The following is a 13,435-nucleotide window of genomic DNA, read 5'->3' on the forward strand; positions in this document are numbered from 1 at the left end:
TGCTTTCACTTGTTGCTTTTTAAAATAATACCTGACCCCGACTCCTGTCTGTGCAGCAGGAAGGCGTGTCCTCTCTGTCTTAGCTGACAAGTATTTAAAGGAGGCTTGAACTTGTAGCAGCGAACAGAAGACGTCTTCCACCAGTCTGCATTGTCACATTCCTTCTGCCACTGAACTGAGTGAGTCTGAATCAGCTGTTTATCTTGTCTGTTTATAGCCTGACACTTAGGTCTTTGATTAACTAGCTCAGTTTCATTTGCATTCGCAGTCATTCTTTTCTCTCCGTCCACTGTGTGAAGTGTAAGTAACTTTATGTAATTCAACTGATCTATAGAAAAAGGGGACAGGTGCAAAGAATGCTGGGTATGTGCTGTCTTACTTCCATGCCATGATGTCGATCTGTTTCCTGAACTGATTTTCATTCCTCACTCGCGACTGCACGAGACAGCTATAAAGTATTTTATATGTTTGTGTAAAACTCCATCCCATGAATGGTAGAGATTCCTCCGGGCCCTTTCATTTGATATGTATGTCATAGTGCATTATTGATGTATGTGAAAGCAACGAGACATTTACATTACTCGACTCAGGGTCAAATACAAAGTCGGCGTCATAAATTGAGCCCTGTGATTGCTTTATTTTGGATACGAACTCGACATCAGTGAAGGTCCCTTTGTTTCTTTCTTAGTGGCTCAAGATGAGTGGCCCCAAGGCAAATGGGTCATGAGTGTAGCTCATCACCCTACTGGAGGAAAACATTCAGCTGTGATGAATAGTGGGGTGTGGGAATATTTGCTGCTGTGGGAGTGAACTTAGGCCCACTTCATCTGACATCTGACCCAATTTACTCGACCTGTATGTATGATTTAGTTGTACAGAGTTGGCCTCGTACTGCATGCTGGATGCACTCATTTAGACATGTGCCACAGTCCAGTGGGAGCCAGATAAAGTCTGCTTTGAGTAGTTAGGATGTAACACAGCAGATGACGATGTGATGAAAATCTCATCTCCTAGCAGGTTCAGCTGTCAGGCGTCATATCGTCCACAACATGTCACACAGTCTCACTCGCACCGCTGTGCAGGCTCGGTGAGCGTTGTACCTCCTCATCTCGCTGTGTCGGTGCAGTGCAAGCATTTTATGTTTTATTTAATAGATTATTGAAAGCAGCAAGGGGGTTTGCTGATCTGTGTGGGTGGGTCGCTGTTCTGGGTCTGAGATACCCTGCAAGCAGACTCTAATCTCAACCATACGGAACACAATTCATTGCAGTCTCCCTCCTCAACCCCTCCTTGTATTTTTGGCCCTGGGGCAGGTGCTATGGTGGATTTCATTTTCACTGTTAACAGTTTATGAGGACCCACCCTGCAATAAATTTTCGCAACCCACTGAGGCTTCCCAGTTTTAATAGATGTGGTGATTTTGAGCTGAAAATATATTAGTGAGAAGGTTAAAACAGATAAACATTTAGTTGACGGTTTTAAGCCTTGGTAATGAAATGTCTCTAAGGATGGGAGTGTCGGCCAGTCGGTCCTTTAGTCCACACTGAAATACTTCAACAACTATGAGATAGATTGACTTGAAATTTAGTTCAGACAGGAGTTTAGTTTAGTCAGGATGAATTGTGAGGACGTCGCTGTGGCTCAGGTGGTAGCATGGGTCCGCTGGGTTGGAGGTTCGATCCCCGACTCCTCCTGTCCACATGGTGAAGAAAACTGCCTTAATTGATTATGAAAACATTTGCCAGTTAATCTTCTATAGCAGCTTTATTGCCGATAATCAAGTATTGTCATGTCAAATTTTAAGCAAACATTAATGTGGTAACATGCTAAACTAAAGTGGTAAAACTTCTGCCATAAGTCATTGTCATTGTGATCATGTTAACATTCTGACATTATAGCTAAAGACAAAGACAAACTATATGAAGTTGTCATTTAATGCACATGTAGTTATAGGTTGTGATATATTTTTTAATGCGCCTTGTTTTGTTGAGCTCTGTTTAACCTCGTCTCTCAGCAGTAAATATGATGCACTATTCTGAGCTGAGAAGAGGCGTTCCCTCACTTAGTACAGTATCTGTCTGTACTCACTGTCCCAGCCTCATTGGCATATGAATAAGAAGTTAATTTGTCGCCAGTCTTGCTATTGCTTCATCTAAGTCTGTTTGGTAACAGTCACTGCTGCTGAGGAATGTTAAGTGAGAGTGGGAAGGGCTTTCGTTGGCTTCGTAGGATTCTTTGAGGGTGGAACTGCTACAGCAGAGATACAACTCAAAGCAGAGTGAGGTGAGCAAAGGAGAAGCAAAAGGAACAGGAGGAAATTGGATGGATTTAAAGCATCTTGCCCTACTTAAGTTTAGCAGAATTCAAGTGCCTTCTTTTTTTAATCTTGGACAGTTCACCTGAGAAATGTGACTCTAATCTCCGTGGTCCAGAGGTGACTTTTACACAGAGAGACGAATTTGTTTTGTAGCACAGTTGTAAATCAGAGCACGTGCTCACCTCCCCAGAAAACCTCCTGGATGCTTTCAGTGACTCATAAATCAGACTGTAATTCAGCATCAGTGAATCAGCTCCAGATGTGTCCTGATGGTATCACAGAGTCAAAGCATCCTTCCTGCTTCCTGCCATGAGGGATAATTCTGTGTGTGTACAGAACCAAGGATGACCAATTCAAGATTAGCTGTATGATTTATTCTCTGTGTAACAGCAATATTAGTGGATGAAATTAGTACTTTTAACAATATATTATTCTTACTGTGAGAGAATTGCACAAGTGATATGATCAGTTCCTCTTTGCAGTTACACCATCAAAATATCTGTACAGTAATTTCACAATATGTATGCACATGGAAAGATGGCAGAGTATGTCAACTATTTGAAAAAGCAAAAATTACAATTCAATTGAAAAAATATATCCATATAATCACCTGTAAAACCTGAACACCAAGTGTTGCAATTGATAGTGAGTGAAAACTAGTTAGCAAACGAGAGCAGAGCTTTAGCTTTATCTAGGTAAACCATTTAAAAAGTAAATGGATAAATGCTTAAATAGCTAAAAGTCGTGCTTAAACTATTGAAATAGCTAGATGTAATTGATAAATTGATAAACGGTTAAAATAGCCAAATGTAATCGACAAATGGTGAAACAATTTTAATCAGCTAAAAGTTGAAATAGCGAAATTGAAAAATGACGGTAAAAAATAAGGAATAAATAGCTGAAATAGTTAGCTAAAGCTAAATAGCTAAAAGTAGTTAGTAGTTAATGTATAAATGGTTGATGTGTCCAGCTTCTCTTACAGTACAAATGCAAACTTGTCCAAACCACTAACAGATTAATTTTATTCAAACATTATTAAAACAATATTCATTTTCACATAATTTCTAGTGTTAAATAAGGTTCAAATGTGCACATCTGAAACATGAGGAGCAGTGTTCATGTGACAGGGCTGTGGTACAACTGACAAGGTTTGGAACCACTGTAGTAAATACATAAATTTTAAGATTTTCTGCATCATAAGTTGAAATTTTCTCTGTCACTCACTAGGTAGCAAACAGAAATCTTATATGCTTCTTTTGTGATATTCATTCCAACAGACGTATATTCCTGAAGACTGCATTTGCCAACACACGAAGGACTCAAATCAGAAATTTATCACACTCTCAGACTAATTAAAAAATGTATTGGAGCCATCTGTAATGGGGCTGTCAGCCAACATCACAACAGTTTGTTGATAAGACAGATTAGAGGTGATGCTACATTCAGCTGTGCCATTTACGGAAAATCTAATTTTTCCTCTTCTAGACTATTTAGAAGGTGGATTAAATTTGAGATAAGTTCACAGTAGAAGTTTAGTCAAGTGACTACAAAAGAAGACTCTGGAGCTGCATGTATTACATTGGTGATATCTTTCAGGGAACCAGTTCATAATCAGTGACAAAGCCCTGGATTTCCTCACTGTGTTTGTCTTTTTCTCAGGATGCCTGTAGAGACGCTGTCAATCAGAGACAGAAACGCAGTGGGTCGGTTTCCATCGGTCACTTTTGGATTTTGGGACGATACAGATGAAAAAAAAGAACAACCAGAAGAGGAAAATGTTCAGACAGAAAGCGCATGCCGGCAGTGGCTGCGAAAGATCTGTCCGTGCTGCTGTCCTAAGCCAAATGATGATGATATCACAAACACCTCGGTCACAGGGATTGATGAGCTGGATAAGGAGGACGGGATAAGTGGCGAGAAGCCCATGACTGGCGACAGCGAGCTTGATGGTAACTGGCATCCTGGAGAGCTCACAATCGTGTTGTTTGTCGCACAAAATAAATGACTTTCCTCTCTCATATCTTTGTTTTCACAGAACTTCTTCTCAAAGTGCAATCAATAGACCTGATGAAAAGCAAATCAGGGGAGAACCGCATGGAGCATCACACAAATCTCTACCAAAGTGACAAGTGTATTATCCGCAGAGGGCAGACTTTCCAGATGTGGATTACCCTGTCTCGGCCTTTCAACCCCAGCACTGACAAGCTTCACCTTGAACTTAAAACAGGTTCGTCTGAGCCCTTACATTTGAGTCATATGTCATCATGTTTTTTGGCTTTTTAATAGCATCAGAATAATATTATAAAGATAAAATGTTCTGATGTTAAGAGACTAATAGGCACAATCCAGCCTCCAAAGCACGCTCACATGATTCCCTGACCCTCTAAAATACCCAGTGCAGAGCTGAGGAAGGATAGGTTCAGGGCTGTGGGAGGAAACAAGATGTGCCAGCATGAAGTTTTGCTTTCATGCTCATGCCATATGCTGTTCATTTGGCTGCTCATGTGTGTGGAGTATATACAATTTGTTGCGTTCATGTATGAGAGATATATTTATATAGAGAGAGAGTTTTTTTGGGGGGTTTGGTTGCTATTGCTATGGTAACTAGTTGCTATGCTCCAGATAGAGCGTTGTACAGATGCCGGGTCATCAGTCCTGCTCTAACTAAAAATCCTGTTTGCTGAAAATTCACCACCAACACAGCCACTACCAGCTCTCTGAGCCTCAGTCCACCAGCTGTGTTCCTCTGTCTCTGATCCCTCTGCCATTGTATTGAGTGCTGTAAGGCAGAGAGGACACAAACCAATATAGATCCTACAATTACAGCTGTGTGTGATAACAAGTAAAGCCTGAAGCCAACAATTACACTGTCTCTTTGACAGAAAAGCTGCGCATCCAAATTAGGAATGAAAATTTTACCATGTGCTTATTGCTTAATACTGAGGAGAAACGCATAGTTTAATGAGTGGTTGCTATTTTCCAAATAAAAGTGACCAAAAAAAAGCCAGGGTTTTTTTTTCCAAATTATATTCTGTATTGTTTTCTTCAGAGAAAAAAATGTATGCTGTTCCAACGTATAAAGTCCACAATATGTTGTATTAACAAAATAATAGCACTGATCACAGATAATTATCCAGTCATTTTTAAAAGCCATCTGTCATACCAGCAATAAGCAGGGCGACAGTATCAGCTGCAGATAATACAAGTTTTTACACTCTCCAAATGGTCGATATTTAATATGAAAACAAACTAACAGGAAAGTGCCATTTTCCCACTCATGCTTCAGTTCAAACTGTTTTCAGCTGTGCCTACACTACAATGCGCTCAGTCCAAACTGTTTATTCTGAGAAGCGAGCCCCACGACAGCTCAATCTGCTGTCTTTAAAATTCAAGTGAAAGTCAACACTGTGATGCTGGACAGTGGTTTGCTGTGTGTTTCCAAGTCTGAAGCCCAGCTAACAGCTCAGAGAGGGAGCAATTTTTATAATACCTCAGAATTAAAAGTCTGGGGCAGACTGAACTGCTGTCCGCACAATTTTGCTGTTCTTAGTCTTTCTGTCTTTCTTACCTGTTGCAGGGCTGAAAATGGAAAGTTTTTCCTGGGGTGGGTGGCGGATGAAGGGCCCTGATGTCAGGAAAAACATCAGGGCCCTGCATGAATTCAGCTCATTTCATGAGAGGATCGATAATACACTGTGGGCTAAATATACGGCCACAGCCAGCAGCTGGTTAGCTTGCAGCTCACTGTTAAACGTAGCAGGTTGCATTTCTTTAATTTGTGCATAACACAAAGTGTAAAGATCCTTGTGGTTTTACAGCAGGATGTCTATTTCTTATTCCTTAGCTAAGAGCAGTAACTTCCTGGCTGTAGCTGGCGTGATATCAATCTTTTCATCTAACTGTCGGTAGGAAAATCAATAGGTGACATCTTCTGGGAACCATGAATACCTACAGCAAATATCTTGGCTACTTAACCATTCATTTTCACGACTTTGTCAAAGTACTGAGGGGAAATGTTAACCTGACTTTGGCACAAGGTCCTTGCGTTTCCTTTATGTTCTGTTTCTTGGTCGGTGTAATGCAGCAGCTCGTGCGTTTCTCCTCACAATGGTTCTTTCTTTCACTTTACTCATTCTATGGAGGCACGTTCTGGTTCCAGTTGTCGCACACACTCAGCAGTCTGTCCAAAATTAAGTTCACATGGTGAAATTGCAGCATTGTGACTTGGCTCTTGTTAAGTAATTTGTAAACACAGCAAATAAAGACAAAGTCACACCCACTGAGGATAGAGCATAAAAACCAGGCAGAGCTGTAGTTATCCACATTCACTTCAGCGGGAAAGCTCATTATTTTAGGTGTAAATTGAGTTTTTCCAAATAGTTTTATGAAATGTTTGAAATTGTGAGTTTCTTCATTATAGAATCCACTGTGTTTTTGTACATGCAGAAACCCCACAGTTACTTTAGACATCGGTATGGTTCACGGCAAACAGTGCAGTGACACTGAACCTGAACAGCAGCCTGCTGTCTAAGCAAAGTTTCCATTTATAGAACAGGTACACTGAAATCAAATGTTGTCATGACATGTTGTGTGCGTGTGCACACCGTGCCAGGACGGTACATTCTGAATTCTCTATTTGGTTTCTGTTTATTCAAACATACGCACCAAGGTAGGAATCCAGGTGTGGCATTAAAAGTGGGAAGGTGAACTGTGGTGAACAAATAATAAAACAAATAATGTTTGGGCATGATATGAACAACAGACAGCCACATTCACACGTATGTCATGCATGTCTCCTCAGGGCCACTGCCAGCAGTGGCAAAGGGTACCCATGTCATCATCCCTTTGGTGGAAGAGTTGGAGGATGGTCGCTGGGAGGCTGCTGTCGTGACACAGGATGAGAAAAGGATAAAGCTGTCAGTTAATTCTCCACCCACAGTGGCCATTGGCCGATATCAACTCACAGTGGAAACAAACTGTGCAAACGGCAAGGCTGTTTCCTCACATGACCCTGCTAATGACATCTACATGTTGCTCAACCCCTGGTGTGAAGGTAAACAAGATTTTTTTTTAAAGTGATATAAAAACAGTTATATCATTACTGTTCTGTAGTAGACAAAAATATTGTTGAAGTGCATAATGTATGTGTGTTATGAGGTTAGTGCAAAGACTGAAAACAGGAGGAAACAGCTAACCTGGCTCTGTCTGAAGGTAACAAAATCCACCTATCAAGTTCACTAATTAACATGTTATGTCACATTTGTTTAATACATACAAAGGAGCAGTAACTTCTCGCAGCCTCCACTGGTTGCCTGGGAACTGCTCAGAGCCAAGAACTTTGCAAACCAGCAAACTGTTTTTACTGTCCAGTTTTTGTACATATTAATCAGTGAGCTTAAGAGGTGCAGGTAGGTGGATTTAGCTTTCGCTGAACACAGCCAGGTTACTTTTTTCCCCTTACTATTTCTAGTCTTTGTGTTAAGATAAGCTAACCAGTCATGTTTAATGGACAGACAGTGACAGAGAGAGTGGTATCAAAAAAAAAGTGATATGCTATATACATGAGATACAAGTTCCTTGTCAAACTTACAAGATTTTAATCTTGACAGGATCACAACTGTGTTCACAATTTGTTCCATAAACAAAGAGAATAATAATACTTTGAAAAGACATTTGCTTAATAAGTCAAAATAAATAAATAAAATAAAAAATACAAACTTTACCAGGAGGACACTTACTGCAGGGCTTTTGTACTGTGGAGTGTTTTGTTCTACCTGTACTGGTTTTACCACAGAGAAACGAGGGACATATTACTGATAAGATTTTCAACAGACTGAAAAAAAAAGCTGAAGCTTATGCCCCAGGCCATGTATTAGAGTTTAGACAGCTTACCCACTGTTCAAAGGGATTTTATATTATTTCCAATTTTAAAGCTGCTGTGCTTTCTCGCTCTCTGTCAGATGACACAGTGTTCATGGATTCTGAAGAGGAGAGGCAGGAGTACATCCTCAATGATGTTGGACGAATCTACTACGGCACAGAGAATCAAATTGGAGTGAGGACCTGGAACTATGGCCAGGTGACTGGGCTCTGTTATCTCCCCACATATGTGTTTTAACTGAGTAGCAGAAACTGACTGGCTTACCCTGCCTACCTTGTGTTTCTTTCTGTTTTGGGTCCAGTTCCATGATGGGATTCTAGAGGCCTGCCTCTTTGTCCTGGAGAAGAGTGGAACTCCTCCATCCGGTTGGGGAGACCCGGTTAATGTGGTGCGAATCATTTCAGCCATGGTGAGGCTGCACTAACTCTTTTTTTTCTACACCTGATCTATAACAACTGGAGCAAACAGGCAAACGAATCAATAGAACAACTCAGAGACAGGATCTCTATCCAAGACAAAAAAAAAAAAAAAATTAAATCACAGCTTTTACTTGAAAACAGTTCAGTACACAAGCACTCTGTCGAGATCAGGCATATAAAACAGGCAGGTTGAAGGCAAAGGCAAGGTCTGGGTAAGACATGGCAGAGAACAGAAAAATAACAGTGCAACTAACACTCGGAAAAATGCTGGAAAACTTGACACAGGGTCAGAACACAAGCTGGCACTGAGATGGGAACACACAGACTAAATACTCTGGGAGGGAAGGGTAACTGAGGAAGAGGTGAAACGAATCAAGGCAGAGCAGGCAATCACACAGGCGGGAAACACACAAGGGCAGGAAGTGAATGATCTGGAATGTGTTGAGAATTGAAAGGTGAGGATTACAAAATCAAACGGAAAACAATGAATCAATAATATGAGCCAAAGAAAAACACGACCTAGGAAACAAGGAAGCCACATGATCTACCTACACTCATATTTCTCTTCCTTATGGGCCATTTACACACTGCTCAATATGTTCAGCCACCTTTGGCCATGATAACAGTCTCCTCACATCACAGCAGTGTGTCAGCAGGACGCCCGTAGCATCATAGGATCTAGGGCATTTAGACAGAAAACTTTCTGCAATGTTTAAATATTCCCTACTGACATAATCATGCCACTTTTAGCCATGGAAGCAGCAAGGGCTGAGGGAAGGCAACATCGTTCTGTCGGTCCACCACTTTAGTCCTCACTGAAATGTCTCAGCTACCACTGGGTGGATTGGCATGCAATACAGAACAGACCGCCATGGCCCTCAGAGAATAACGCCCACTAATGTGGCTGATTCCATTACTTATTTTTAGTGAAATGTCTCTACAGCTATTTGACGTATTGCCAATTACAATTTGGTGCAGGTGCTGTACAGGGTGATTCTCAAACTCCTCCTCTAGCTCCACCAGCAGATCAGAGTTTTCCCTAATCCTGTGAAATATCTCCAGCTCTTCTAGGATTGTGCAAATTTTGTTGTGACTTTGTACGTGTTCCTGTCAGAGGAGAGAGTATAGCCTTGTTAGAGTCTGTCAACAGACACTGAGCCTGTCCCCAGCCTCTGCTCACATGCAAAGCAAATGTAGTTGCTACTGAGAACATTGGCAAATGGAAAGGGAGGGCTCGCCCTTTCTGCAGGGACAGGGTTTCTGTTTTTCTGTGAACAGAGTTTATTGCTTCAGACTTAGAAGAATATACAACAACAACAAAAAAAACAACACTTTCCTCATTTATCCAGATCAACTCCCCTGATGACCTCGGTGTCCTGGAGGGAAACTGGTCAGGAGACTATTCAGATGGGACTAGTCCAACAGTTTGGAGTGGAAGTGTGGAAATCCTGAAGGAATACCATAAAAACAGCGGCACCCCTGTTAAGTATGGCCAGTGCTGGGTCTTTGCTGGCGTAGTCACAACAGGTACACTTGTCATTTGGGCTTTTTGTTTTTCTGATATGTGCTTCATTGGCGTGTGATGTCGCACAGATACTGACCTCTGATGCTTTATCACCCAGTGCTACGGTGTTTGGGCATCCCCAGTCGAACTGTGACCAACTTCAGCTCAGCTCATGACACGGACGTCTCCTTGACAACAGACGTGTACTTGGACGAGAAATTGGAGCCTATAGATTACCTCAATGCCGACTCTATCTGGTGTGTTCTGTCACTGCCTCTGTCATGCTGCTACACATAACACACTTTCACTCACCATGACGAGCAACACTCTGGAGTTTATCAAGCCTGACCTTCCGGTCTTTTCCTGAAGGAACTTCCATGTGTGGAACGACTGCTGGATGGCTCGCCCGGACTTGCCTCCAGGCAATGGAGGCTGGCAAGCTGTCGACGCTACACCTCAGGAGACCAGCCAAGGCACCTTCCGCTGTGGCCCCGCTTCTCTTGCAGCTGTCCGCAATGGTCAAGTCTACCTCAAACACGACTGTCCGTTTGTGTTTGCTGAGGTTTGTGGAACACATCACTTATCTTAAAAGAGCACGTCAGAAATTCTGAATCGCACATTCACAAAGTTACGGGACAAGAATTAATGCAGCACAAACAAAACTTCTGAAATGCAGGTTTTCCTCACATACGTGACCTACAGGAGCGTCCAAGTAATCTTTTAGTTGTTGTTTTGTGTTGACAGATTACACGTGTACTGTGTGCTAATAATGAGCCATATCTTAGAGATAAAAAAAGATGTGTGACAGTTTCCCTGTCTGTTCAGGGTTTTATTTTCTCTCTCTCTCTCTCTCTCTCTCTCTCTCTCTCTCTCTCTGTCTGTTTCTCCCCATTCGTGCATCTTCAGGTAAACAGTGACAAAATCTACTGGCAGAGAAATGTGAATGGGACCTTCAGTCAAATCTACAGTGAGAAAAAGACTGTGGGACACAACATCAGCACAAAGGCCGTTGGCTCTGATGAACGCAGCGACATCACACACTTATACAAACATCCTGAAGGTATCATCCAACACAACACACACACTTTTAAATGTTCACTCAACAGAGATCACAAGTCCTCATATGGGATACAAAGCACTTGTCAAAAAGGGCTTTACATTGATATTTTTACTGCTGTGTTGTTTATTGAATTAACTTGACGTTTCTGGTAATTCTCAGGCACAGAGGAAGAACGCATTGCTGTAGAAACAGCCTGTCGCTATGGCTCCAAAGCAGAGGCCTATTCGTCTTCCACGGCAGAGGACGTCTCTATAGAAGTGACCACGGATGGCGAAGGTCCTAAAATGGGAAGGGATGCAGAGCTGACCATCGTGCTGCGAAACCGCAGCTCAGAGCAGCGCACAGTCACCCTGCACAGCCAGGCGGCGGTCATGTACTACACCGGTGTCCACAAGGCCACGGTCAGAAAGGACACTACAGATGTGGAAGTGCCGCCCAACGAGGGTGAGTGGATGATTTTAGGGTGGTTTTCAGGAAGAAGATGGAGGTCGTGGCACTTGGGGTTCCTTTTTTTTTTTTTCGTCATTTCCTGCAGTTGTCAACATAAAGGAACTTTATTCCTTTGGCAGCATGAAAAGGCTTCAATCACAATCAAAAAGAATTGTAGAAAAAGTGAATCGGTGATTGTATTTCCTCTATAGTAATGTATGCAAACAGAAACAAACAGTAACAAGGAATAATGCCTTTTTTTACTCTGCTTAAAGGAAGAGTCTCTCTTGGGGACTATCAATCTAACTCCCTGCGTGACAGTGAATCAGTGTATTTCCCTAAATGTCAAATTACTGCTTTAGCAGCATTACATGATGAATTAATATAAAGCTAACTATGTTTAAATAACCTAAAATTTAACATCAGACAATACTGAAAAGTGACACTGAAGAGAAATTAAAAAAATACAAGTATAACAACATTGCCACAGCACTCCAAGACTCAACAGACATTGCTGCCATGGCCTGTTACAGAGACGGTTTTGGAGTGGTCCCTGGAGCACAAAGACTACAAGGACCAGCTGATAGACCAGGCCGCTCTGATGCTGACACTGTCAGGCAGGGTCAAAGAAACACAGCAGGTCCTGGCCACTCAGTTCAGCTTCCGACTCCGGACCCCAGACCTCAACTTGAAGGTCAGCCAAACATCTTTACAGGAAAATATTACTGTTAAAATGATAAAGGCATCATTTCAGACCTGACTTTGTTTTCTCTCTTTATTCTGTTGTCACACAGCCAATCGGGAAGGCTGTGGTAGGAGAAAAGATGGCAGCACAGATTTCATTCACGAACCCACTACCACAGGTCCTGAAAGCAGTGATATTCCACGTGGAAGGACTCGGCCTCCTACCTGCTCGCAAGATTAATTATGGGTGAGGAGAAAAATATACTTTATATTGCGTTCAGTTTTTTATTTAACTACCTCGTCTGTCTTTCTCTTTTGTGAATGCCACTGTCATTTCCTGTCCTGTCCTCAGAGATATTGGCAGCCATGCCTCTGTGTCTCTCACGGAGCACTTCATCCCCACGCTGCCTGGACCGAGGAAATTACTGGCTTCACTGGACTGCAAGCAGCTCACTCAGGTTCATGGTGTGATTGACATCACTGTGAAGGAAAAAAGCAACGCCACTCTTTAACGATTTGAAACGAAGGCATTTTTACAATGAATGTTGACAGTCATTTCCTCCATACAGGCACTAACCCAATGTTTTTGTTTTTGTTTTTCCAAAATGAAGAATTTTCCCATGTAATTTATATGGAAAACCTATATTTAAATTTACAAAGATGTGACACTGCTTTATTTTGCATGAGAATTTCATTATGACCCGTGACCACAGGCAGACAACTAATCATGAAACATCTAAGAAAAACGTGGTCTTTCTCTGATTTCATCTCAGAGTAGACACAATCTTTCATACTCTATGAAAACCAGTATTACCCCACATCAGATTGTTTTGCATTTTAATGTGGAAGATATTGTGATATGGTTCTATAACATGCAGGAGTGGAAGGTGCAGCTATGATTACTCTTCCAGAGTCCCACAGTGGTTGCAGTGGTTGGACAACTTGGCAGCTTAGATGAAAGAAGTGTGCTTTTATGAAGGCTCTATGGTGAGGTCATGTTTTGTACTTATACATGCTATGTATTTATTTTGTTTGTGTTGCTGTGTGTGACAATAAGGATGATTTTATTTAAATATCTAAATACTGCTGCAAATGCTCTTGTATCATTACAACACAAATAATTAAAACTGTATCTTGGTGA

At 41.7% G+C, this 13,435-nt stretch overlaps 1 protein-coding gene across 1 annotated transcript; it reads left to right on the forward strand.

Moving 5' to 3' along the window:
* The first annotated feature begins 125 nt into the window (after nt 1–125).
* On the forward strand, nt 126–13,435 carry LOC121183089 (protein-glutamine gamma-glutamyltransferase K-like). Its single transcript, XM_041039941.1, has 14 exons — nt 126–179; nt 3,977–4,266; nt 4,353–4,544; nt 7,119–7,370; nt 8,278–8,396; nt 8,500–8,607; nt 9,967–10,144; nt 10,240–10,378; nt 10,491–10,683; nt 11,028–11,181; nt 11,341–11,625; nt 12,144–12,304; nt 12,405–12,541; nt 12,647–13,435. The coding sequence occupies exons 2-14, from the start codon at nt 3,978–3,980 to the stop codon at nt 12,804–12,806; spliced, it is 2,367 nt and encodes a 788-aa protein (XP_040895875.1). The 5' UTR covers nt 126–179; nt 3,977; the 3' UTR covers nt 12,807–13,435.

Source organism: Toxotes jaculatrix, chromosome 6, assembly GCF_017976425.1.
Source record: "Toxotes jaculatrix isolate fToxJac2 chromosome 6, fToxJac2.pri, whole genome shotgun sequence".
Taxonomy (NCBI): Eukaryota; Metazoa; Chordata; class Actinopteri; family Toxotidae; genus Toxotes; species Toxotes jaculatrix.